The sequence below is a fragment of the Tachysurus fulvidraco genome, chromosome 6, assembly GCF_022655615.1.
Source record: "Tachysurus fulvidraco isolate hzauxx_2018 chromosome 6, HZAU_PFXX_2.0, whole genome shotgun sequence".
In the NCBI taxonomy this organism is placed as follows: domain Eukaryota; kingdom Metazoa; phylum Chordata; class Actinopteri; order Siluriformes; family Bagridae; genus Tachysurus; species Tachysurus fulvidraco.
Window position 1 is genome coordinate 13,769,900 of NC_062523.1, and position 24,154 is coordinate 13,794,053.

General features: G+C 38.6%; 2 protein-coding genes across 7 annotated transcripts in view; one reads left to right on the forward strand and one right to left on the reverse strand.

Annotated features, from left to right (window-relative positions):
• The window catches only part of cers6 (ceramide synthase 6), a 28,462-nt gene extending 26,011 nt beyond the window's left edge, over nucleotides 1–2,451 (reverse strand). For 2 of the 4 annotated variants that reach the window (XR_003443351.2, XM_027164449.2), the window contains exon 1: nucleotides 2,004–2,443. Coding sequence is in view for 2 of the 4 variants with exons in the window: in XM_027164449.2 (XP_027020250.1) it covers nucleotides 2,004–2,173 (170 nt within the window). In the remaining 2 variants the exon portion in view is untranslated. Of the gene's footprint in view, nucleotides 1–2,003 lie in introns of all 4 variants that reach the window. The other 2 variants (XR_007140893.1, XM_027164450.2) reach the window with 2 other exon arrangements.
• Nucleotides 2,452–4,465: 2,014 nt separating this feature from the next.
• stk39 (serine threonine kinase 39) overlaps nucleotides 4,466–24,154 on the forward strand; it is a 32,076-nt gene continuing 12,387 nt past the window's right edge. Inside the window, exons 1-15 of one of the 3 annotated variants that reach the window (XM_047815203.1) lie at nucleotides 4,466–4,881; nucleotides 7,025–7,137; nucleotides 7,654–7,762; nucleotides 8,719–8,860; nucleotides 9,580–9,635; nucleotides 11,065–11,174; nucleotides 11,690–11,791; nucleotides 12,274–12,407; nucleotides 12,809–12,857; nucleotides 13,004–13,069; nucleotides 16,899–16,970; nucleotides 18,026–18,148; nucleotides 18,714–18,743; nucleotides 19,181–19,237; nucleotides 20,688–20,749. In XM_047815203.1, the coding sequence (XP_047671159.1) occupies nucleotides 4,767–4,881; nucleotides 7,025–7,137; nucleotides 7,654–7,762; nucleotides 8,719–8,860; nucleotides 9,580–9,635; nucleotides 11,065–11,174; nucleotides 11,690–11,791; nucleotides 12,274–12,407; nucleotides 12,809–12,857; nucleotides 13,004–13,069; nucleotides 16,899–16,970; nucleotides 18,026–18,148; nucleotides 18,714–18,743; nucleotides 19,181–19,237; nucleotides 20,688–20,749 (1,340 nt within the window). In that variant the 5' untranslated portion in view covers nucleotides 4,466–4,766. The remainder of the gene's footprint in view (nucleotides 4,882–7,024; nucleotides 7,138–7,653; nucleotides 7,763–8,718; nucleotides 8,861–9,579; nucleotides 9,636–11,064; nucleotides 11,175–11,689; nucleotides 11,792–12,273; nucleotides 12,408–12,808; nucleotides 12,858–13,003; nucleotides 13,070–16,898; nucleotides 16,971–18,025; nucleotides 18,149–18,713; nucleotides 18,744–19,180; nucleotides 19,238–20,687; nucleotides 20,750–24,154) is intronic. The other 2 variants (XM_027164757.2, XM_027164758.2) reach the window with 2 other exon arrangements.

The window sequence follows — 24,154 nt, forward strand, 5'->3', positions numbered from 1 at the left end:
ATTAATTATTTTTCTATTTTTAGGAACGTCGTTAGGCCAAGATGAATACAAGGGTGGTTTAAGTGACTTCCACTCTAGTATTGTCCTTCAGGCTATTAGGGTTGAAAAAGATACAGCATGTTCTTTATCTTTAGATATTTGAACATTGTATCCTGTATATAAACGACCTTTAACAAGTTCAATTAAACACAGAGAAATAAGGCTAAAAGCATTTAAGCCTGTGGTTCTCATAGCCAGGCCCACAGAGTAGGGTGTTCATGGTTTTTTGATACTGAGGAGGCTTATTCATTATTGAGCTGCTTAAGTGGTCGCTTGATTTGATTGGCTTTAACCTACAGTAGGAACAGGCAGTTCTATAAATTATCTTAATGTTCGTTGTTGGTCAATAAAAAAATATTTTTCTTATAAATAAAAATATTATTATTAAACAACATTAGTTAATAATCATTTAAATAATGAGCTCCATATTTGAATAGTGAGCTATATTATAAAATATTCTGTACAAAGGGGGTTCATGGAGTTCATTTTTTGGGGTCAGGGTTTCCTAGCAGCAGGTCTCTGATAAACCGGTCCTTAGAGACCTCGAATGCTGGGCTGCAAGATCAAAAAGTCTACAGAAAGAATTATGTAAACTTGAGAATTAATGGAAATTCACTCATTTCACAAGAAAACATAGAACATGTTAGTGCTATGCTTAAATAGACAGGCCAGAGACTCACGTAAAAGGTTTGCAGGCAAAATGTGTTCTCAAACAAAATGTTATCATACGAGTATGTGTCTGTACTCAATGAATGAGAAATGACATTGCACTGTTGACTGGATATATGCATGAGAGATATTCTGATAATAATAATATAATATTGATACTCAATATAATAATATCTCCCGACATTGCTACCATCCAATGAAAAGCAGGAGAATAAGGAGCTCCAAGTGTGTATCTTTTATCATTATGATGCACATAATTATTCACGTCAATGCGAATTTATACTTCGTACTTTATACAAAGGAGACTTTATAGCAAAGAGAATGTGAAGTGTGATGAATCACATCGTGTAACTGTCCCATAAAACACCTATTATTTATACACAAAGATATTCATGTTCTACTTAATGATGTCAATGCAAAGACTAGTGCTCTAGGAACCAGAATCATAAATAAAAATATCTTTCTTTGTGCACACCCTTTTGAGTCGTAGATAAAGTATAGCTTTAATCAGAGGCGACTTTGACGGTCTGCTACAAAGTAAACACTGATCTGTTAAGACAAACATTGCAGGAAATATTAAGGCTCCTATAGACAGAAAAATGCTGAAGGTTGCTGCAAAAAGGAAAACAGAAAGCAGTTCCTATTTAACTAAGTAACTTGAGGCTGAAATTCACTCTCAGACATAAAGAAGTTGCAGATGTACATTTCCTTGTCAGTGGGGCAGTACATTAACATTTAGGGCAGTGGGTCCTGGGGACACTCAGATGTCCCTGAAGCATAGCCTGAGGGTCTGTCTTTATTTACACTAGTGTGGATTTAATCAACCACTCATGGTCATCAGCTTAATATATTTATGGCTAGTCACTTGAAGGAAATAAAAAGATTTTTATTCACTCTAATAAAATCAAACTACACGATTATAATTTCAACAAATTATTAAATAAAAATTATTTAAGATCCCAGGCTCAAGGGGACATTTTTTTGTTCACATCAGTGTTGATGTTTTTTTTAACCTGGAAAGATGCAGGTAGCAGGTAGCTTTTTTTAATGTTATTTCAGAGCCAAAATTTATGCATCATTTGTGCAATCATACACAGATTGTTTTTAAAAAGGTCTACAAATGCATATTACAGCTCTAATGAATGTGGAGTTTAGTAGGTTTATTTCTGACAGTGCACACATTAAATCTGGGCTGTCATTGTCTGCATGTGGCAGGTTCCCTACTAGAGCAGGACCCTGGTCACACGCGTTTAGTCGGAAACACTGTTGCCATTAATCTGATGAACATGTCGTACCTCTCAAACACGATGCGGATGATGAAGATGATGAAGGCCAGTGGACACGCCACATACAGATCCTCCGCCTGGGGGAACGTGGACTCCTCTGTGTTTTTTAAGTCGGCCCAGGTCACGTTATGAGGCAACCAAAACCTCTCGTTCCAAAACCACACCAGAAAACCAGCCATGACCCCTGGATGCTCTATCTTGGTAGCTTTTTTCTCTTCTTGTGCACTAACCTAGAAGAGGTGTAATGGATGGTCACAGCTCTCTCTTCCCTGATGTGTGTGCAGGTCAGGACGATGAGGCAGGCTTGGGTTTTGTTCCACAGTAAAGTAAAGTCGAGATTCAAATTGCGGTTATTTTATAATTAAGTGCGCTATGTAGAACGGACAGTCCGTTATTTTGTAGTGCGCCTATATAGGGGGCATGGAGGCATTTAGGATGCAGCCCAGTCTGCGGTTCATTTAGCTATCGCTGATAGGTGGATTCTCCTGTCAATCTCTCTCTCTCTCTCTCTCATTTCTCTCTCTCTCTCATTTCTCTCTCTCTCTCTCTCTCTATGTTCGTGACTGCATAGTATAAACGCCATATATTAAAGAGAAAGCCAAGATAAGTGACAATACTCAGTATGAGTTGTTTTGAGGACAGAGCTTCCCTTAAGAACAAATGCATGTCCATAATGAGCCACGTGTATTCAGTGCCTGGTAAATGGCAACACCTACTGGACCTGCTGGGTATAGTGCACCTCACACGTCAGACACAACACGTTAACACGTATTAACTGATCCTTAAATGATCATTCTTGTTTGTAATGATCATTCATTTATCGTATCTACACCAGCAGTCACTAATGAAACCTAGAGGGCTTGCTCAGTTAGCAAACTCTTTATGAGCCTAATCAGATATGCTAGAGAGAGAGAGAGAGAGAGAGAGAGAGAGAGAGAGAGAGAGAGAGAGAGAGATGAAGGAAAGCTGCATTTTAGCAGGATATTATGTATCTGTCTGTCACAACCTGAGGGACATTGAGTAACACACACACACACACACACACACACACACACAGAGCCCTGTTTGTTAATATTACTATAATTGTAACTGATTATAGATAACTATTGATACTATGACATATATTAATCTCTATGTTCCTATGTTCTCCTGTGAGAGAGAGAGCACTTGCCACTAATCTTTGTTAGTAAAAGTTGGCTATTTAGCGCCCCCTGCTGGACCATGCTGGAGTTTGTTTGGTTTTATTTAAGGTGACCATACTTTACATACCGTACTAGATGTTTAGACGATTAGACGTTTGCATTAGGCAACATGTTTCTTTAATGTTGTTTATACTTCAGGCTACGGATTTAACCCAAACATTGGGTTGAAAAATCCAATACAGAGAGGAAAGTGAAGCTAGGGTAATGTTTAAATGAGGACAGGTGGGCAGGTGTTGGAAAGAACAAATGCTTCCTCCTGTTGTTCTGGTCTGATCTTAATGCATCTTTAATTAGTTAACACGGTTTAACTTTTCAAGTCCAGGATAGCAGATATGTGTCAATGTCCTACTGTACCTGTTCACACAGGTGTTTCATCATTTGGTTCTGTATTATGCTTGAAATCCATTTGCCATGTAAAAAAAAAAACAACAACAACAACAAAAAACATTTGAAGGTTGTTTTACTTTCAGCAGAACCTCTATGCCATACTGATATCTTTCATGACCTTTACAAAATGTCAAAGCTAATTTCTAGATTATTAATTAATGGGCCATTTTTCCAGTGTACTCATTCTGCATTTTTATTTCCCTATGTCGACGAGTTTTTAAGTAATCGACAGGATTATCTTATTTTTAGAGAGAGAGAGAGAGAGAGAGAGAGAGAGAGAGAGAGGTTTGCAGGAAAACAAAGAAATACAAGGTCCTTTAATCTGTATAACAAAACCCAAGGCCAAGATAAATCAGTGGGGGTTTTGCCAGTAAAATGTTAAATGTTGAGTAAACAATACTAATATATTATAGTAAAAAAGAACACATAATTCAGTACATTTAATCATTTGGCTGATGCTTAAATAAAGTGACTTACAGCTGAGCAGTAGGTTAAAGGTCTTGTAACTCAAAGCCTTAGTCACTGAGTGATGAATGAATGTAAGCTAGTTGCTCTAGCTGTGGTGGCTCATTGGTTAAGACTGTGACTTTAAGCAAGACCCTTAACCTACAGCTCAGATTTAAACTGCATCAGTTGTATGTTGCTTAGAAAAGGAGCAAGCAAAATGAAATGTACTGGATCATTTATGAGGCATTTTATAATACATTTTAAACATGATTAGTTTTTTTTCTATCAATTTTACAGTAGTTTACCACAACAGTAACTCTCTCTCTCTCTCTCTCTCTCTCTCTCTCACACACACACACACACACACACACACACACACACACACACACTGTCTAAATGAACTTCCTCTTTAAAATCACAGGGCCACATTGGCTTTAAATCTACACGGTGTAGGTTACACTGTTAATCCGTACAAATGTTTAATCTTTAAATCCGATTTAAATTAGTTTCACATCGTTATGAACTGAAATGTGAGTTATACCGTTGTTACAGAAACCACTAAACACCCTGAGAACCTAAAATCTTGCGCTAATAACACCACCCTCACCAGGGCGACGTTTATTTAATGCCGTTCACTATTCTGGTGCCCTATTTAGTGCGGATGTGGACGCGACCTCCTGTAGTGACGGTTAGCCGCTAGCATAGCAGCTCCTGTAGCGCAGCTATCCGCAGCATCATGGCGGAGCGAAGCCTCTCATCTGCGGCTCCGGCTACCGGCCACAGTCCGCAAGCAGGAACCACAGCTAGTTGGCCGATTGTCAAGGATGCGTACGAGCTGCAGGATGTTATAGGTGAGTACGGGCGGATAAAATGGAGCTGTAATGCCTGTGAATGTGTGGTGAATGACAGCGAGGGGCCTGTACCGGCTTTTTCATCGTGTACCACCACCAGCAGCAGCAGCAGCAGCAGCAGCAGCAGGCGGTGATACTGAGGTCTCTCTGCTCCTCTCTAACGCTATGCGGATGTGACAACACCGTCAGTCTGTTCAACAATATAACACATTACACGAGCTTCGGTTTGTCTGTGACTTAAATACAACATTTGTCTACAAATGTCATGATTTACGGCTAAATACAGATAAAGTCTGCTTCACTCTACAGGTTAGAAGTGAGCATTAAACCTAGTATTACAGCTGTAGAGTTATACAAGTTAATATGAGCTTATTAACGTCAAGCATTATTGCTTAAACAACTGTTATATTATTACATAAACATATTCATATTAAACTACAGACCACTTCTGATATTGACACGACGTTGATTAGACCTTATTTACAGATGATATATATGTCAGTGATGTATATCTGATATGATTGTTATGACTGTTTTATTATTACTATGTTGTTTCATTCAGACACGTTGTTGATGGTATTGTGACAGATTGTTCTCCTCCACACGCCCTCTGTTGGATGATGCTTGCACTTGACATCCTGTTCATCAATTCAATGACTTTTACTGTGTTTTGTTACATGGCACTTTTGCTGACCTCCCAGACTATTAAATGAAAATTGAACCTAATTCACTTAGTCATAGCTCATTGAAAACCATACCACGGACAGATCAAACACGCTTTCCGTGGCACGGAGCCGTCAGATAAAGCCGGACGCAGTAGACGAGCGGTGTTAAAGCCCTATCATATCGGCTGATAAGCAGGAGCGATGCTGAACAGCTCGTTTGCACTTCATCTGTGCTATTTTCCTAATCAGTACTGCATTCAGGACCCCCTCCTTCTTATCTGTCAGCAGCAGTTGGCACGGTGTGTGTGTATGAGTGTGTGTGTATGCATGTGTATGGAACACATTCACTCTGTGCATAGTGTTTGTAAACAGGCCTCGTTTATTGCTCACGTATACAATGATTAATATGCGATGTTGTCTGCTGGAAGCTGAAATAACTCAGAACAAGCACTGGTCACCTCACAAAATGTAAGTTAGCTGTAACACACATGAGGGAAAAATCACTCAGATTGATATCAGAACACAAGTTGATAAAGACATTGACCGATAAACCAAACACAGAGCAAAACGTAATGCACAGATTAATAAACGAAGCACAAATTTAGACAACCAGGAAACTAGACTTGCATCTTAGAACCGCTGAATAAACAAGAACCAGTTCACAAAGACTGAATAACATCACATAACGTGTTATAAGTGAACCAGTGAGAGAAAGAAGAAAAGTGACACTATGACCAATAATGACACTGGTATTGAAATTACAATGTATAGACAGGGATGCAGCATCATTGTGTCTAAGGTGAACATTACAACCCCATTAGACAGATGTAAAAAAAGAAAACAACATATTGCCCCAGCTTAGGCTTGTATATCACAGTGCTTGCTGAATGCTCAGTTCTGATTGGTCAGAAGGTGTTGCGTCATTCTTCGTTAGCAGCAGCTAGGAGATTCGTTCCAGCTGCAAAGTTTCCATTAATATATTATTTCTACGAAAAAGAACAATCTGTGACTTGTGTGGTGGATTATAAATCCTTGTAGGAAATTTGCATTTATGGCTTATATTTTTATACAACTGAGTATTTGTGGGATAAGAGCTTTGCTCATGGGCCCAGTGGTGGAAGCTCGCTGGATCGGGATTTAAACTTGCAACTTTCCAATTGGTAGGCCAACAAATTAGACACTAGGCTACCATACCCCCCTCTGTCATTCCCCATAGAAATCATCAGTCATCATTGGATTGAATCACACCACTGTGTCATTGATTAGTTTTATATCCCAGCATGCCCTATGGTGCATTATTCCTTACGCATTCAGCCAATAAACTGAGATCAGACCTAAATGCTGTCACTGATTCTTTGAATATTGTTCACCTATCACACACTGGCTTTCAGTTTTTAACACATACAGCAAATAGTAGCATTTAACATAGTGCATACGTTTGCGTTGTATTATAAACCTTTCTTATTTGTCACTTGTAGGCAGTGGAGCCACAGCTGTAGTCCAGGCTGCTCTCTGCCTTCCTCGACAAGAACGTGTAGCCATCAAGAGAATTAACCTGGAGAAATGCCAGACCAGCATGGAGGAACTACTGGTAAGACTGGAAAAAGTGATTTACTGTCTCTGCCTTTTATGTACAAAGAGAGACGCACACTCGGACACAGCAGGTCTTCGCTCCTGCACTCAACGAAAAGTTTACTCCAATTTAACAGACTAAATTCAGCATGATGGCTATATGCCAATAGTTAAAGTTTGATTTTTACAACAATTCGGTTCTTGGTCTTGTCTGCACTGCAGAGAGGTTTAAATAAAAAGGAAAATAAAAAGAAACAAAAGTCCACTTATTTCCAGTAGTAAGGTTGAATTAACCAGCTTTCAGTTAAAGCACCAACCCTACTCACAAGGCTGTCATACTGTATATACCTGAACATACTGATTATTGTTTATTGTTCATTTTATATTCTGACATTCTGACGTGCGATGCTTTTGTTAACTGAAGTTTGGGAAAAGACAGTAAACAGTAAATGTGTTACAGTATATGTCAAAAGAAGTTTGCTTTAACCCAGAAGTTTTTGAACTACTAATATCATGGTCCTTTGTCTCAATTTAGAAAGAAATCCAAGCCATGAGTCAGTGCAACCATCCGAATGTAGTGACATATTATACCTCATTTGTGGTGAAGGATGAGCTTTGGCTGGTTATGAAACTACTGAGTGGAGGTAAGAGCACTTTCAATTTTGTGCTTTTTACAATGCGTCATCGGTCTTAATTTTCACAAGGCCAAATACAAGTACATGTCTTCTCAGGAGATTGTGGAGAAGGAGCCAACAAACTCAGGCACGACAGGATATGAGTGTTTTTTTGATACACAAAATGTACATGAAGGTAGAATTCATTACCTCTCGTGTAGTACACGAGAGCACTGACACCCTTGATAGCAATCGACAGTGCAACCGAGTGCTCATATAATCCATGCTGCTAGTAACAGTATCCACCTCTGCACTCGTAGAAATAATTGGCATACACTGGAGCTTCGTGGATATAGAGGTACACTGTTCAGGTGAACCTGGTGATTAATAGGGCTATTCTTATCACTGTGTGGTCCGAACAAAGGATTTGCACCTGCCCTGCTGTTGGCTTGCTCCATATTACAATTATTCATTTTCACACGATGTTACATTGCCGTGATATCCAGCGACTTTCACTGTGCCAACCAAATGCGAACTTAACATTGTTGAGTGTGTTCAGTGTTTATCACTCAAGAGATGGTGATTGACACATGAATTTGGAATGATTTTCCCCGCCCCTTTTTCCCTGTCTCACATTAACATAATCTCTAGTCTCCATTTAGCTGCCTGAAATATGGTCTGACACACTTATTTTCAAAGGAGACGGAGATTAATATGAAATAAAGCTATAAATATTATAGATTTTCAGCCAAAATGATTTTTCTTCTGCTCCAGTCAGCACTCTTACCGACTGACATGTTTTGATACTTTTAACAGAGATGCATCAACAGAGAAAATACATCTGTCATGTTGATATTACGATAAATTTGTACTAAGATCTAAGATGTATCTTTTTATGATGCAGATATTTTGTGAGTAGGGGAAATCAATATCACAAGCTTACCCTGATTTTGTGTGTGTGTGTGTGTGTGTGTGTGTGTTTTCAGGATCAGTATTGGACATTATAAAGCACACATGTAGCAAAGGAGAGCACAAAAATGGCGTATTGGATGAAGCCACAATAGCAACTATTTTAAAAGAGGTTTTAGAGGGTCTCGATTACCTGCACAAAAATGGACAAATTCACAGGTAGGAAAATCCTGTGAATACATAAGTTTGTACTTGTTTTTACAGTTAATTATTAATGCTTAATGGACACAGAAATGACATTTAGATCCCAGTTTATTTGGCACATCTCTTTGTAACTGCACCATAACACCCCATGCACTATGCGATTAGTAACCGAAGCCTAGTGCAATTAGTGCACAATTTATCATCCCCTTCAGTGGAAGAGAACTACAATAGAGCTGATCTGATATTATTTGGGTGGTTGATCATTCTCAGCCATGACACAAGATGATTAACACAAACTGTGCATGAAAAAAAGAGCTTTGGTATCTGACGATGTTCCCAGAAGGTGGACCAACACAATAGTGTCTAAAATTGGCCACTAAGTGAACAGTGTGATATAAACAAACACTGCTGCCTGCGAATAATCCAAACCCAAATTCACCCAAATAATATCTAATTCAAGACTCACGATTCAGAGATTCAAGGCTTTATTGATGCACAGGGTAGAGGGGGGACAAATTTGTGCATGGAAAAAGCGGCAGTGATACACTATATCTACAGAGTGACCTGTATGGTGGTTGGACCCTATAGAAAACTGAGAGTAGATACGAGGCATGTGTAGCTAATAAACTGGCAATTAAGTGTATATTATTTTGGGGAAATAATTAACCGACATCTCTTGTGTCATGAAGTCACAGAGGAATGAACAAACATGTGTTCTTAATGTTTGACCTCAGGGATGTGAAAGCTGGGAACATCCTGTTGGGAGAGGACGGCTCAGTGCAGATAGCAGGTTTGTTTGCCAAGACATCATCGTTTTGCTATTTTTTTTTTAATTCTATGAAATATAATATAAAGTTTGTACAAAAGGCAGCGTGAAACCCGTTCAAAATCCTTCTGTCTCTTTGTAAAATGACAAGAGCCATTGTGTTGGAAACTCATTTGCATCATTTAAAACATGCTGAAAATAACGGCACCTTGTAGTATGTAGAAGCACGTTTAGAATGCTTTGTGGTCAAGTAGCAAACCTAATCCTATTTAAAGTGTTATTTTATGAACGGAACCAATTAAAACTAGGATTAAAGGATTCCTGGAACTATAAAGGTTTTTTTTTATAGCTTTACATTAATTAAACTTCCTTAGCTGTGAAAATTCAGCAGTAATTAGTTTGGGAAGTCGGTGTGCACATGGCCAACGTGCTATTTCTGGGTTTTATGAATAAGGTTTCTGTTGCTTTAGCTTAAACTCTTGAAGATTATGCCAGCTATATGCATTCATGAGTTATAAATGAGTTAATAAACCATTTCTAAGATGAATGAAAACTGTTTCAATTAGTAATAATTAACACTTTTGACTTACATTTAATTCTAAAATCCAGTCTGTTCTTAATCCTCTCTCGGGGCTAGGTAGAAAAATATAAGTAGAAAAGATAGAGTATGTGGCAGGGCTATAACAGAGGATATGTACTGAAAAAGAGGCTTGAAACGGACATACTCGTGGGGGAAATGGCAAATCTAGAGCAGGCATATTGATTAGATTTTAGATTTGATGTAACCATGCTGACCTTGTTTACTATTGATTAATGAAGGCTGCAAGCTGCAAGCTAATGTACTTCAAATTAGGGAAGCACCAATCATGCAGCAAGTGTCAGTATCAGACAGATCTTGTCCTCTCGATTGTTATTAGAAACAGATTTGAGAGATTTTCCACTTCAGTCCACTGACCCATATATTTTTTTTCCAGTACATTTGTACAAACCCGTTGTTGTGATGACCTTCAGTTGTCTGCTTTTCATGCAAAGTCAAATAACTTACTTAGGATTATTTACAATTCAGGACTATTTGTTATTTAGGATTATTTCCACATTAGCTGTGAGAGAAAATGACAAAATAATTGAAATGGTTTATAGTTCTAGTGAATCGTGTCAGCACCGGATGAGTATTAAGGATTGAAACATGTATAGCTCAAATAAGCTGATTTTTTCTAAATGTGTGTGCACGTGTCACACGTAGCATGTTCAGTACAGGCATTCAGATGTACAGTATATGTTATAATAATGACTGTTAGATACATCGAAACATAATGTCTGAATAGAATTGAGGAATCTTTATAAAGATGTTGCAAATTTAGTTTAGTTTAATTCTATACTGTATGCTTATTTTATGCTAATTCTACACTGATTCAGCTTTTCCAGTTAATCACGTTAACAATTTTCACTGCAGACTTTGGTGTGAGCGCGTTTCTGTCGACCGGAGGAGACGTAACCAGACATAAAGTTAGGAAAACCTTTGTGGGAACTCCGTGTTGGATGGCACCAGAGGTGATGGAACAGGTAGGATTGTTTATGAAATAATGAAATCAGCATTACTGTTGCACATAGTACTGTAACTGACTGCGTCCAGGGACCACACACAGGGATGTATGTCAGTTCCACCATAAAAATTTACTAGACCAGTTGTGTGGTTTTCAGGCTTTTGCAGTAATTAAAAAGTTGTATAAGTTGAAAATTTCCACACTGTATCTAAGAGGCTGTTCTGTTGGGCTTGTTTTCTGTTTTGCATTTGGTTCTTGGGCAGTGGTGGCTCATTTGGTTAAAGCTCTGGGTTGTTGATCGGAAGGTCAGGGTTCAAGCCGCAGCACTGCCAAGCTGCCACTGTTGGGCAATAGAGCACGGCCCTTAACCCTCCCTGCTCCAGGAGTGCTGTATCATAGCTGCCCCTGTGCTCTGACCACAAACTCTTCAGTAGGGATATGTGAAGAAAAGGATTCCACTGTGCTGTAATGTATATGTGGTGATCATAAAGGCTTTTATGCCCCAATTTCAGTTCATTTCTCTGTTGCCTTTAGGTACGAGGTTATGATTTCAAAGCAGACATTTGGAGTTTTGGGATCACTGCCATAGAGTTGGCCACAGGATCTGCACCCTATCACCGATACCCTCCTATGAAGGTAAGGGTTTAATTTCCTGTTTTTGCTTCTGAGAAGAGAAGAGAATCGAAGTCAGACAACTAGCAAATTGAAAACAAACTGAGAAGTATTGAATTAGTTTCTATGTAAATGTTTTCCAAGCTTGACTAGAGGGTGATTATATTTAGGAAGTGTGGCAAATGTTTTAGGAAATTAATATACAGCAGTAATTCTCTTTGATTCACTGCTGGGACAATCTAGAGGTCTGATTCTACACTGTAACAAACAAGACTGACCTAGTTATACCGTGAAGGTTATGCTATGCCGTGAATACTCCTGAATCCTTAACCAGATAATACTTACTGTGACGGTGCAGTGATGTGATGCCTTTTGTCGCTGTCTTCTTAGGAATACAAAGTGTTTCAGTGTAAATGATTATTATTATAGATTATAGATGAATATTTTATCGTCTGATTGAGTCTGTTTATTGTGACCCTTGTTAACTCACCCTGCTGTGTACGTAGGTCTTAATGCTGACGCTGCAGAACGATCCCCCTACTTTAGAGACAGAAGTGGAGGATAAAGAGATGCTAAAGAAATATGGGAAATCTTTTAGAAAACTAATAACTCTGTGCCTTCAAAAGGACCCAACTAAGAGGTACATTATTTGATTTTCACCTATTGGAAAACCATAAAAAAGTAGCTATCAAATTTATTTGAAAGTTTATAGAAGAATTAACATCTTTTTTGGTGAAAATCTCTCTCTGTGCTTTTACTTTGTGCCGTATGTTCAGTCACAATCAATAACGGGATTCAGTGTTATAAAGCTCCCAGTAGAAAAATTCAATTATGGTCAAATTGATATAAATGAGCCCATGCCAGACATTACACCAAAGCCTTACTCTAAAATACGTCCTGTGCTTATGTTATTATGCTAAATATCCGCTGTTTTTAAAGGGACCTTAATTCCCGTGCTGGTTAATGCATGAAATATAAGTCTATGTTAAGAATGCCGACATGACTTGTTTACATGCGCAGACATTTTTCCCATCTCCACAGGCCAACCGCTTCAGAACTTTTGAAATGTAAATTTTTCCAAAAAGCCAAGGTACACTTTATTTATTTATGTATGTATGTATGTATGTATGTATGTATGTATGTATGTATGTATGTATGTATGTATGTATGTAACTTGCAGTTCAGATAGCTTGATGTACTTTCAAGTTTAAATTCTTTTCTGCTTTACCATTCTAGAACCGGGAATACTTGATTGAAAAGCTGCTTTGTAAAGGACCAAATATAAGCCAAAGAGCTAAAAAGGTATTTCATTCTCATCACACATTGCTCTGAGCCACTAAGATTCTCACAGTGTAGTCTGTACTAGCTTGCTGTGGTCTGTGAAGTTTGGTCAGTGTGGTGCGTCTTTTTTAGAATATTGACGCTACATACCGCTGCAATTTTCCAAGGTCTAAACACTCTGGTTACAGAGAAAGAAGAAAGACGTCTTTCAGCGATTCCATTCTGGTCTTACTGTGGTGTTCAGGTACACGCCTGTCATGTGATTGCAGCTGTTTTTGGCTATTAGACAAAAAATATATACAGTATGTCACCCAATGTAATCCACAATATATTTGTTTATTCCTTAGGCTGAGCTTTATAATTGGTCAATATTGTCTTGGTGGACATTTTTTATTTTCTTTATTTATAGCACATTAATCACGACCTTTTTAATTTAAGGTTGTTGTTTACTACTTAGAAATGTATAAAAGCAACAATAATCGCAGTCCCCTTTACAGCTCATGTATACAGGATATGGAGAGGAGTGTGATGAGTCATAATGTCACAGCACTGTGGAAACTTACTGAGCAGCCTTGTCCAAGATATAAATATTTAGAGTTAACCTTCTTGTAGGTCTGTGCGAGACTCTTGACTGTAATATATGACATAAGGTAACTTCATTGCTATGGGCTTTGTGAGAGACCCAACATAATACCAACATTATTACATTTTTGTGCTTAATTTAAACGAGTTAAGAAATTTGTGTGTAACGTGCTATAGAGATCGGTGGTACACGAGCGTGTAAACTCGCTCAATTGCTTTGTAAGGACATGTCTGGTAATCCTAGCTATAGGTCAATAGCACAGGCAGGCATTGCCATCAGAGGAATATCCATAATCATAAACGATAGAACCGCACAATGAAGGTCAAGATACTAAGCTCAGAACATGGAATTATAATGCAGAAAACATCACCGACAACAAGGAACAGGAGGGTAAATATAGGCAAATTAATTAAAGGGCTAAACACAGATCAGGTGCACACATTAGGTAACAAATGGAGGGACAGGAACAAAACGAAGGCACATGGCAATGTAAACGAGTGCACAATGAAGGCAATCATATGGAGCGAACTCAATACAAGGCACGAGAGCAAAACGCTCATTGTACTGGGAACCAGGCTAAGCACTGGGGACAACATTATATCATGGAATCTGTTTCATTACCCTTTTTTAAAAAAAACCCTATCACAGTATTTTTTTATCACCATATAACTTGCAGAATAAGAGTAATACAACAACAATACAAATAATGTATAACACTGCACAAAACAAATCTTCTAGTCTTTGGCTGCAATCTAAAATGAGTTTATTTCCCTATTGATCTGATTAAAGGCTTCTGGTCATTCCTGATGGCAGAAGACAGCATCTGTGTTCTTTTATAAGATGATGTTGTGCAGTCGGTGCTGAGAGACTGACCCGTAGCCAGCTGTACCTGCAAAACATGTCGGGAATATTAAATAAAGGAATAAGAAAAACAAAACAACTATGGAATTATTCTAATATATAAATAATAATGTGGCTAATATTATAAATCCTGGGCTTTAGTGATGAGTCATGGTTACAAGTGATTGCATCAAGTCCCACGTAGCAGGAATAAGTGAATGGGTTCGTCTCGGATTTAAAGGCAACCGACCTTGCTGAAAAAGCAGCGACTTTCTTCCCTTTTTGGTCATTTGACCTTTTGTCTGGTCTATTTTAAGCGGTAACTGTCCCAGACAGCTGCAGCACTGCCAAACCTTGTGTTGTTTGTTTCTATAGATTGTGTAGCCTTTGTATCTTTTATTCAGTGCACAAATGCAGTCAGGTAGGAAGCAGGAGCAAGCAGAAAACGTCGGCCCATGCAGAACGGATGCACTGTCAACTCGTACATTCAGTGAACTGTAACGTATCTAGGTCCCGACAGGAGACAAAGACAAATGGGGTTTAATGTGGCTGCTTATACAACCGAGCGCGCCACTTAAACACAACCATTTGCATGCTAGGCCGCTTTTTACTCAGAGTCTAACTGAGTGTGAGATCAGACTGAGATCACAATTCTCTCCATCTGCCTTCAGCCTAAAAAAGGAAGAACAAAGCAAAAGTCAGATGGAATGAATGAACAAGAAGTAACTTTGTTGAAAGGTGTGTGGCTAAAGTAGCTGAAGCTGTGCCACATACCTCTGTGACCGTGTATTCACATGAAGTCCGTTTATAACATTTATAGCTCGAGGTTCTGTTTTAATAGAAACTGGAATTATCTTGGTAGAATGTACTTAAAATCGCAGCATGAATAATGTGCTGTAAGACTAAAAGCTTCATCATTACCACACCAATTTAATGTCGCTGTCAGTCTAAGGGTTCACAATGACTTTCGTCATACCTCCGGAGGGCTCAGCGGAGCTGTTCCTGCAACGGGTAATCGATTACAGTCAGTGAATTAGCGTTAGCATAGAGAAAGCTTTATAGAGTCATATCCGATGGGGTGGGACAGAGTCTGTGAGTGCTTCTGACAGCAGTTGCAGTCATCCTGATCTTAGTATGCAGGGATGAGAACCTTTGGGAAATGCAATTTTGATGTTACCAAGGAGAAGATGATTATGGCAGCAGAACTGAATAATTGGACTTCTAAGCAGATGATGCCGTTACAGGCAGGCATTGCTGCAATGGACCATAAAATGAAAGCTCATTCTGGTGTTTTAATTAGTTTCATTGTTCAACGAGGCTATTATGAAATAGTGAGCTTTTCTACCATTTCCGTCTTTCAGCTTTGTGTCCGTTTCTCACCTTCTTTGATAGAAATGTGTACGGTTATTGTGGAAGTGGAGAGCGACATGGAGAAAAACATTGTCACTTGAGGATTCTGTGACCCGAGCACCTCTGAAACCGGATCCAATTTCCTCTCTCTCTCAGTTTACAGCCCACTTTTACTGGCTTTGCTCAAGTGAGACTTTACTAAAGCCAATGTACTGCAGTGACTGGTGTTGCCGGATGAATACCATCCCATCCCCTTTTCCAGCCTATACTAGAGTCTGAAAAATAAAGTGGGAAAATATACTGGTCTGACAATCTTGAGAAAGCTGACTGAGGACACTGAACTATAAAATCTCTATTGGACTATAAAGTCGTCAATTTTTTGCGGTGGATCCTGAGCTTCGGCTGAGTTTTTCTAGTGGATCACAGATCTTTTAGCTCACCTAGCTGTTGATATATGAATGAATAAACTGACCATCAAGTGTTTATCACACTGTACAGTGAGGTGTACAGGACACACCATCACACTGCTGGCTGGCTGTTCTGCTGTAGTGTTGCTGTTTGGCCAACAGGGGGCAGATGAGTGCTTTGTTTTCAGTCAAGCAGTACATCAGGAGCTACACTACGAGCTTGATTTGGCTGGACAGGCGTGGCCAGTGCCTAATTAACACATCTCGTATAATTATCTTATGCCGTGAATTGACTAGAAATGTAGATGTTCTGCTGAAAAGATGGAAATATTGCAGGCACAAGGTATGAAGAGTAAAAGCCATTTCTTCATTTCTATTACCGGTGCTTGCTTTGTGGATTGCGTTTGTGTTTTACGCAGAACATGTTGTGCTTTTGGCATTTCAGAGTGAGTAATAAAGGTGAGTAAATCTGTATGCTGACAGTCGTAGCGTAGTGGGTGTTTTGGCACATGAAATGTTTGTTTTGTATGTGTAGGTGTGAGGTCTAGGATTGCTGACCTTTTCATCATATTCACACACTCGTGTAGATGATGTTGTGCGATGAACTCATTTTGAATATATATACACATTATATATACATATATGTATATATTGTATTATTTTGCTGAAGGTGCCAGTGGAGAGGCAAACGGATGCTGGCCTGACGGTGTGTTCAGAGAGAGCGCGTGATGCTGGGAGAAGGGTACATGCTTCTTCATTTGACTCTTAGCTGTAGCTGCCTTTCATTTTTGTAGATTGCACCGCCTTTGTACATTTTTAAGCCTCGTAGATGTAGCCGTCTTTTTACTCGGTGTGTACGTGTGTGGGGAGATGTGTGTGTTGTTTTTGTCACTTTTGTTCACTATGAACCACTTCACTCAGGTGTTGTGTAAATGTAGATTTTTTTTTGTAGCAGTTTTTTTTTCTTTCTTTAAGCTTCTCTGTATTCACCAGACCCACTGGGGTTAGTTTGGGGTGGGGCATGAGGCAGGGGGTATTTGGGGGTATTATTGTAACTACATCCATTATTCTATTAGTTTCAATTTAATTTCTGAATAATATGCTTTAATAATATATCAAATAATATCTAATATCTAAATAATAAGCTTGGAGTTTAATGGCCTGAATTTGGGTTTATGTCAAAGTTAATCATGGAAAGTATTTGGATTTGTTCAGCTTCTAATCAGAACAAAGCCAGTTTTCACTTGATTGTAGTTTTTTTTAGAAGGGGATTTTTATATTTCATGAATTGGGACCAATATTCATGCATTTGATATATATATATATCTGTATATATATATATATATATATATACAGATTGAATAGGTTAGATATTTGTTAGCTATTTATTTAAATTTACAGTGTGATATTGATTCCAGTGTTTCCATTAATTTTTATAATCAATTATCCTACACATTCTTTAGCGCTTGTAAAAAAAAATAAAAGGATTAAAAAAATATGTTTAATGTAAACAGAAACTTCATATTTCACTGTTGCTGAACAGTAAATATTACGCATGACCAACATTCAATACACTTCTAACCTTTGTGAAACATTATAATTCACTGTGACAGTTTTCTCACCTCAGGAAATAAATTGATACACCATTTATTGATTAACAATTATGAGCCATCAGCCCAGATTCTCAGTGTCCCAAATGGAATGAATCTCCCTGAGCGTGTGTGCTGCTCTTGTCCGGGGTAAAATCAAAGCTAGTGAAATTTTACCCTGGCATGAGAATGTCGTTGTTCTGCTTAGGTGAGGCGAGTGCCAGGATCGAGCGGTCGCTTGCACAAGATGGAGGACGGAGACTGGGAATGGAGTGATGATGAGATGGATGAGAGGAGTGAAGAAGGGAAGGCGGCTGTCAATCAAGGCAGGGTATGTGTGAGCCGGTTCTGTATATTTCATTCGACATGAGGAAAGTTAAATAAAAATATAAATGTAGTGTTAGATTTCACTCATTGTACCTCCATTAAATGTATTTGCCTTTGCTAGACATTACCATAGTACAGCATGTAGCTTTAATAGAGTCTACAACCCCTTACATTTATGAATGTTCCACACAGGCGTAGATGTAAATATTTAACTCCGTGTACGTTTCTGTGTCCTTAACGAGAGACTTGTTCTTCCGACTTTAAAGCAGCGTGACCAGGGATGAGACACACCTCTCCGCTTTCTTATTCTCTTTGATTGGTGCATGTGAAATGTATAACTCGCTCTGAGCTCGAGTCAGGAATAAAAATCAAACCCCCTCCGCTGAAAATCAGCCGCAAATCAGCGTGCACTAATGAGGCTGGAGATGCATTGCTTCTGTGTATTGTTTATCATAAAATGCAAATGAGCCAGTGCTGATTACACTCCTACACAAACAGCTACATCTGTCTATCATCCTTTGTGGGAGAAAACGTACATAATATAATCCTGTCTCTTAATTGCGTTTCAGTCACGGAGGGTCAAAGATGAAAACCAGCATGTAAGTGTTCCTTTTTTCTCCTCATACTCCAGCTTGTTTATAGTTAAACTTATTCGTGTTTTGGCACTTGAAAAGGAAGAAACGTATTTCAGTAATTATGAACGTACAAACAAACACAAGCATGGCTGATGGACAGATACGATGCCTCTAACCATGTTTGGACATAACCCATTTTAATTATTCACAGAAGGAGCGTTTTATAAATTAATTACATGTGTCAGGGTCCTGCATTGATTGTGTAATAAATGAAGTGATATACGAATGTAGAATATTTTACTACTATAGAAAAACAAAACAAACTATTACATATGCAGAGTTATGCGTGTGTGCGTGCTTGTAAATGCTAAGAAACCATTTCCCAAAAGCTGAATGAGAGAAGGCTTCGCTATTCTTCTACTCACCATGTGCGTAATTCTTTTTTTTTTTTTTTATTGCAGGGGGAAGTGAATGCCAACAATGTCCCTATAGAAGGTCTGTCCATTCAGCATCCCCAGGTGAGGGCTGTGTGTGGAAGTGGATGTGATTTATCTTGATTCACGAACCCCGTGTCCCTTGCTGAGAGGCTGTGCAGCCTAGACAGGCCTAGAGGAAGCCTTTTAACATCTCCACATCTGGCACTCACTGAATTACATTTAGAATAGCTACTGAGCTTTTTTCTCTTTACTTTCTCTCCCTCTTATCCACCTGCCATTTTTACTTCCTGTCTATTTTTTTTGCTTTGCTTTATTACCTTAGTTAGCATCATTCAACAATGGAATTGAGAGGAACAGGGAAAAAAGAGCAGAACAGATTAACAAGTCGTTATTTTGCTACTGTATACTCCAGTAAGTGGTGTTAAATTAACAGCTGCAGAGAAGATCGGAGACCAGTCTAGTTACACTAGTCTCGGATGTACACAGTAGGTGTTAATTTAGCACCCTGGCATTTCAGTGCGTGTCGCTGTAATTAAGTAAAAAGCAAATCTGCAGCCATCTTCGTCGGCTTTTAGCTGCTAAGCAACAGTAACCTCGTGACGAACATTTTGGACTGCAAGCTTTAGTTAAGTTAAATCGTTTCTTTCTTTCTTTCTTTCTTTTTTTTATGAATGAGCCAAATAATTCAGTTTCAAAACGTAAAAGTCATGTTAAACATTAGACTTAGTATAATGTTTAGCTATTAAAAATGTGGAACTGTTTAGTTTAAATTATAAACGAACAGCTGCTAATTACACTGAACACCAATTTAGTTATATCAGCGATCGATAGGATTAATATATTTTAACAGTCTAAATGATTTCTTTCTCATTATTGGCAATTCTAAGTAGGAAATCATAATAAAAACAAACCCTGTACTATAACACAGCTATTTATTCAGGCCTAAGGGTTTATAAAGATGAACCTTTCACTACTAAAACCAATTGCCCTCTCTAGCAGCAAAGGTTATTTCAGTTTGGGAGAATTGGTGTGAGGTGTGCATACAGGGTTTAAACGCAACCCATAGCTATTACCCTGTAGGTCTGTGTGCTCATGTCTGCGACTCATTGTAAATTAAACGAGAGAGAGCGCTGGTGGAAACGGCATAACAATCTCCCTTACCGTTTCCTTATTTATGCACTCATGTTTCTTTCTGTCTGCCTGTCTCCTCTCTCTTTCATCTTAGCACTCTCTTTTCTCAGTGACATTACCGTTATTTAAAATTGATCAGAGATAGAGTGCCACAGGCACGCTGATCCCTGTGGATACGGGGAGAGAATTTTGTATGACGCCTTTTTGTCTCCTGCTCTGATACGAGCCTGAGTTTTTAGATTGAAACGTGCAAGAATGTTACATTAAAATGCTTTGCTGTCAGGAGAATCCCTGTCACATTATGCATTTTCATTTCATAATATGCATTCAATAAAAGATGAATATATCTGATAACGGTGATGTTTTTTTTTTTCTTTTTTTTTCTTTATGCTTTTTAAAGATTCAAACTCTGGAAAAAAACCCAAGCACTCAGGGTGCGGTGAACATGGTCCTGAGGCTAAGGTGAGAAAAGTACTTGATTTTTTTTTTATTTTATGCTCATTGTATTTTACCAGCTCTTAAAGTAAGGGGAAAACCTGAAATACTCAGGCATGTTAACTGTCTGTAGGAGCCTAATAACTGTGGTTTGTATGCTGTAGACTGGGTGAGAGAGAGAGAGAGAGAGCGTCTGTTCTTTCAAAATGATCCCTTTCAGTCAAGTCTGGTTGAATCTGTGCAGAAAGGAAGTGACTAAATTAAAGCATCATGCTCAGCTGGATTTTCTAAATTGCTCTGCACTTAGTCTCAGTCTTAAACTACAAAAAAACTAAACTTTGTTCGCAAACCACAACCTGAACAGCTTTCAACTGTTCCACACACACTGGTGAAGAAGAGCACCCAGGGGACCCACGTATTTTTAGCACTATTAAACAGCTTACAGTATGCTGACAACTTCCTTACTTCCATTTCAGTACAAGCCAATGAACTGAGGACTCTGAGAGATGATCCTTGTTAGTATGCAGGTGGAATATTTGTTCAGAGTTTAATTCAGCCCTGTTTTCTAAGTGATTAGCCTCGGTGTTCAAATCAAAATGAAAAATGTCAAATATACATAAATGTAATGCACACCAGGCTTGGAAATTATTCGTATTCAGCTGGCAGACAGTCCCAGTTTTTCTGTGTTTTATAAGATGATCATAACTGATATTGAAGTAGCACTGGGGCTCGGGGCAGCACGAGATTGTGTGTGTGACAGTAAGATATAGAGAGAGGTAGGAGGGTTTTCTCTGGAGAGATTCAATTCATAGTTATTGCCCTGAATTTAGAAACTTTTTATTTCTTTTTTTATTCCACTTTGAGTATAATTTAAAGGCCAGGGTGTGAAAATTGGAGTCTACAACATCAAATTCTCATTACAGTTACAAACCCAAAGCACACATCAGGCAAGGGATTACAGGGATTATTATGTGCATATAATCATCCGTCCTCACACAGAACCTTTTCATAAAGAGAAGACAATGAGAGAGACAATAATGTATTTTTATGCAAATTGCACCTTCTGAATTGGGCATGTTTTAAATATAAACACACACACACACACACACACACACACACAAAGAAAGTGAGTAAAGATTATAAATGAATAGTTATGTTTCTGCTTGGCTGCTTCTTTATGCGGTCGATATTATAACAGTATACTCTAGGTCTAAACAACATCTAGGTATATCCCAGACTCTCTTTGTAAAATCATGTTCGCAGGCAGGTATAATCACATCCTTCTTAACCTTCACATAATAGAATGGATGTAGTTTCCTATTTCTCTTTTTTTTTTTACTATCTCCAGGGTCTCTTTTACATAGCTCCAGTTCTACTCTACTCAACCCAGTACACAATATATAAGGCTGAGGATAAAACTCATAGGTAGCGTCAGAGTTTTAAGTGAATTGGATTAACTAATACTAATCACTTTAAGAAATGACGCTGTTCGGTACATATTGGTACAAATATTCGGTACTTTTTTTATTGTCTTTCTAGATGTTCTACTTTTTTTTCTAGCATCATTATCACACCTTCTGGTCTGGATTTGCATGATTTCTTGCTTGGTGGAGGAGCAGTGGACAAACAGTTATGACAGGGTTGCCAGATTGGGCTAGGTTAAATCTACAGCGCAATCATGGAGATCTTAAGTCAGTGCCAACTTTAATGTCCTTGTCAGAGCACGAGTACAGAGGAAGTTAAAGTGCAGTTAGCATCCAATCACTGAATTACATTAGATAAATTGTTGAAATGAATACATTTGCAGAAAAGACAAAGTGTAAGCAAAGACTGCATGTCTGTGGTGTGCAGAAAAATTTCTATAGAAAGACCACAAACATCGGGTGAGGAAAAGATGTTTATTTAGTGAGTAACATCTGTGCATTAAAAATACATGAGATATACTTGGTTTCAAACTCAAATGTTGAAAAAGAAACCTAGTGTCAGGTCCTTTGTGTAGTTTTTGAGATGTATCTGAGATGACACTTGTACATCCGAGACTTTGTTACAAGCCGCTCGGACCGGATGACTGGATGCTATCAACTCTCGACTTCCATAAACTGTGTGATTACTCAAGGGTCACCGTGTAGCATAAGCCAAGTAGCCTTTCTACTTATGTCTGTATTATTAATGTTGTGCCTCCATTACAAAATCTACGTTCACTAGACAGTGCTAGATAGTAGATAGATTCCATATATATAAGTATGAGTATTAAAGCGACTGAAGTGTAGTGGGTGTTAAATGAACATTGAGAGAAACTGTAGGCTGCACTATATGTAGCCAGACAACATGGACTGCGCCCCCCCCCCCCCCCAACACCCTTCTTGAGCACATCTGATTCAGCTCATCAAGGCACAAGTAATTAGTCCATAAGTTGAATCAGGTGTTGCAGAGCAGGAAAAACAGCAAGCTGTGCTGGGAGTCTAAACATATGAAACGCATAAAGGTATTTAACGGCTTATGGGGTTATATATGAATCTCCACTAAAGCTTTCATCCAAGCTGCGGTTTATACCGTTATATGTGGGTAGCATTGTGAGCTGGTGCTATATGCTATTTATCTCGAGTTGCCTCATTAGTTCTCGTAATGATAGACTCAAGCTACACTTCAGTTTCCATCACACACACACACACACACACACACACACACACACACACACACACACACACACACATACAGTATATGCACACACACACCTAGTCATTTTTTTTTTGTGGACTGTTTGCTTTCAATGCATTTGCACTGACATACAAATCATGCTCAATGGGTTTCACTGAGCTCTGTCAACTCCCATTACCCATCATGCCACTGTTTGACCAATCGCTTTGGACTGCTTTTGTGTAGACATATGACAGGGGTGCTTCTCTACATCCTGTGTTAACAGGAATCATATGCAGAACTGTTTATTTCCTATTAGCACATAAGCAGCATTTTAATGTGCCAGACAGCTGACTGAGCATCACATTACATTTGATGTGCTCCAGTGATACCTCTTTTTGGTGAAGGGTGATTCATATTAGTCACATTTCACAGATCATGTGCCAACTGGAAGCTGCTTTTCTGACAAGTCTGTGCAGTACAGAGCTATCCTGCTGCCTGGAGTGGATACAGTGTAGTAGGACGAGATAATTATATTGCATTATACCGCTGCGATCATACACTGGCTGCAGTGTGGACGCAGACAGCAAAGTGCACGGTTATAGGCTCTGTGACTCATTTATTTATTTATCAGCTCTTTAAAAGTAACCTTGCAGAGATGGTGGAATGTGTGATTTGCCTTTCACACATTTTTTTTTAGCTTTAAAGTGTTAAACTAAAAATGCAGGTGCTATTAGACATGAGTGAAGATGCAGATAAGAGTTAATGTGTAAGGGTTTATCTGTTTTAGCCATG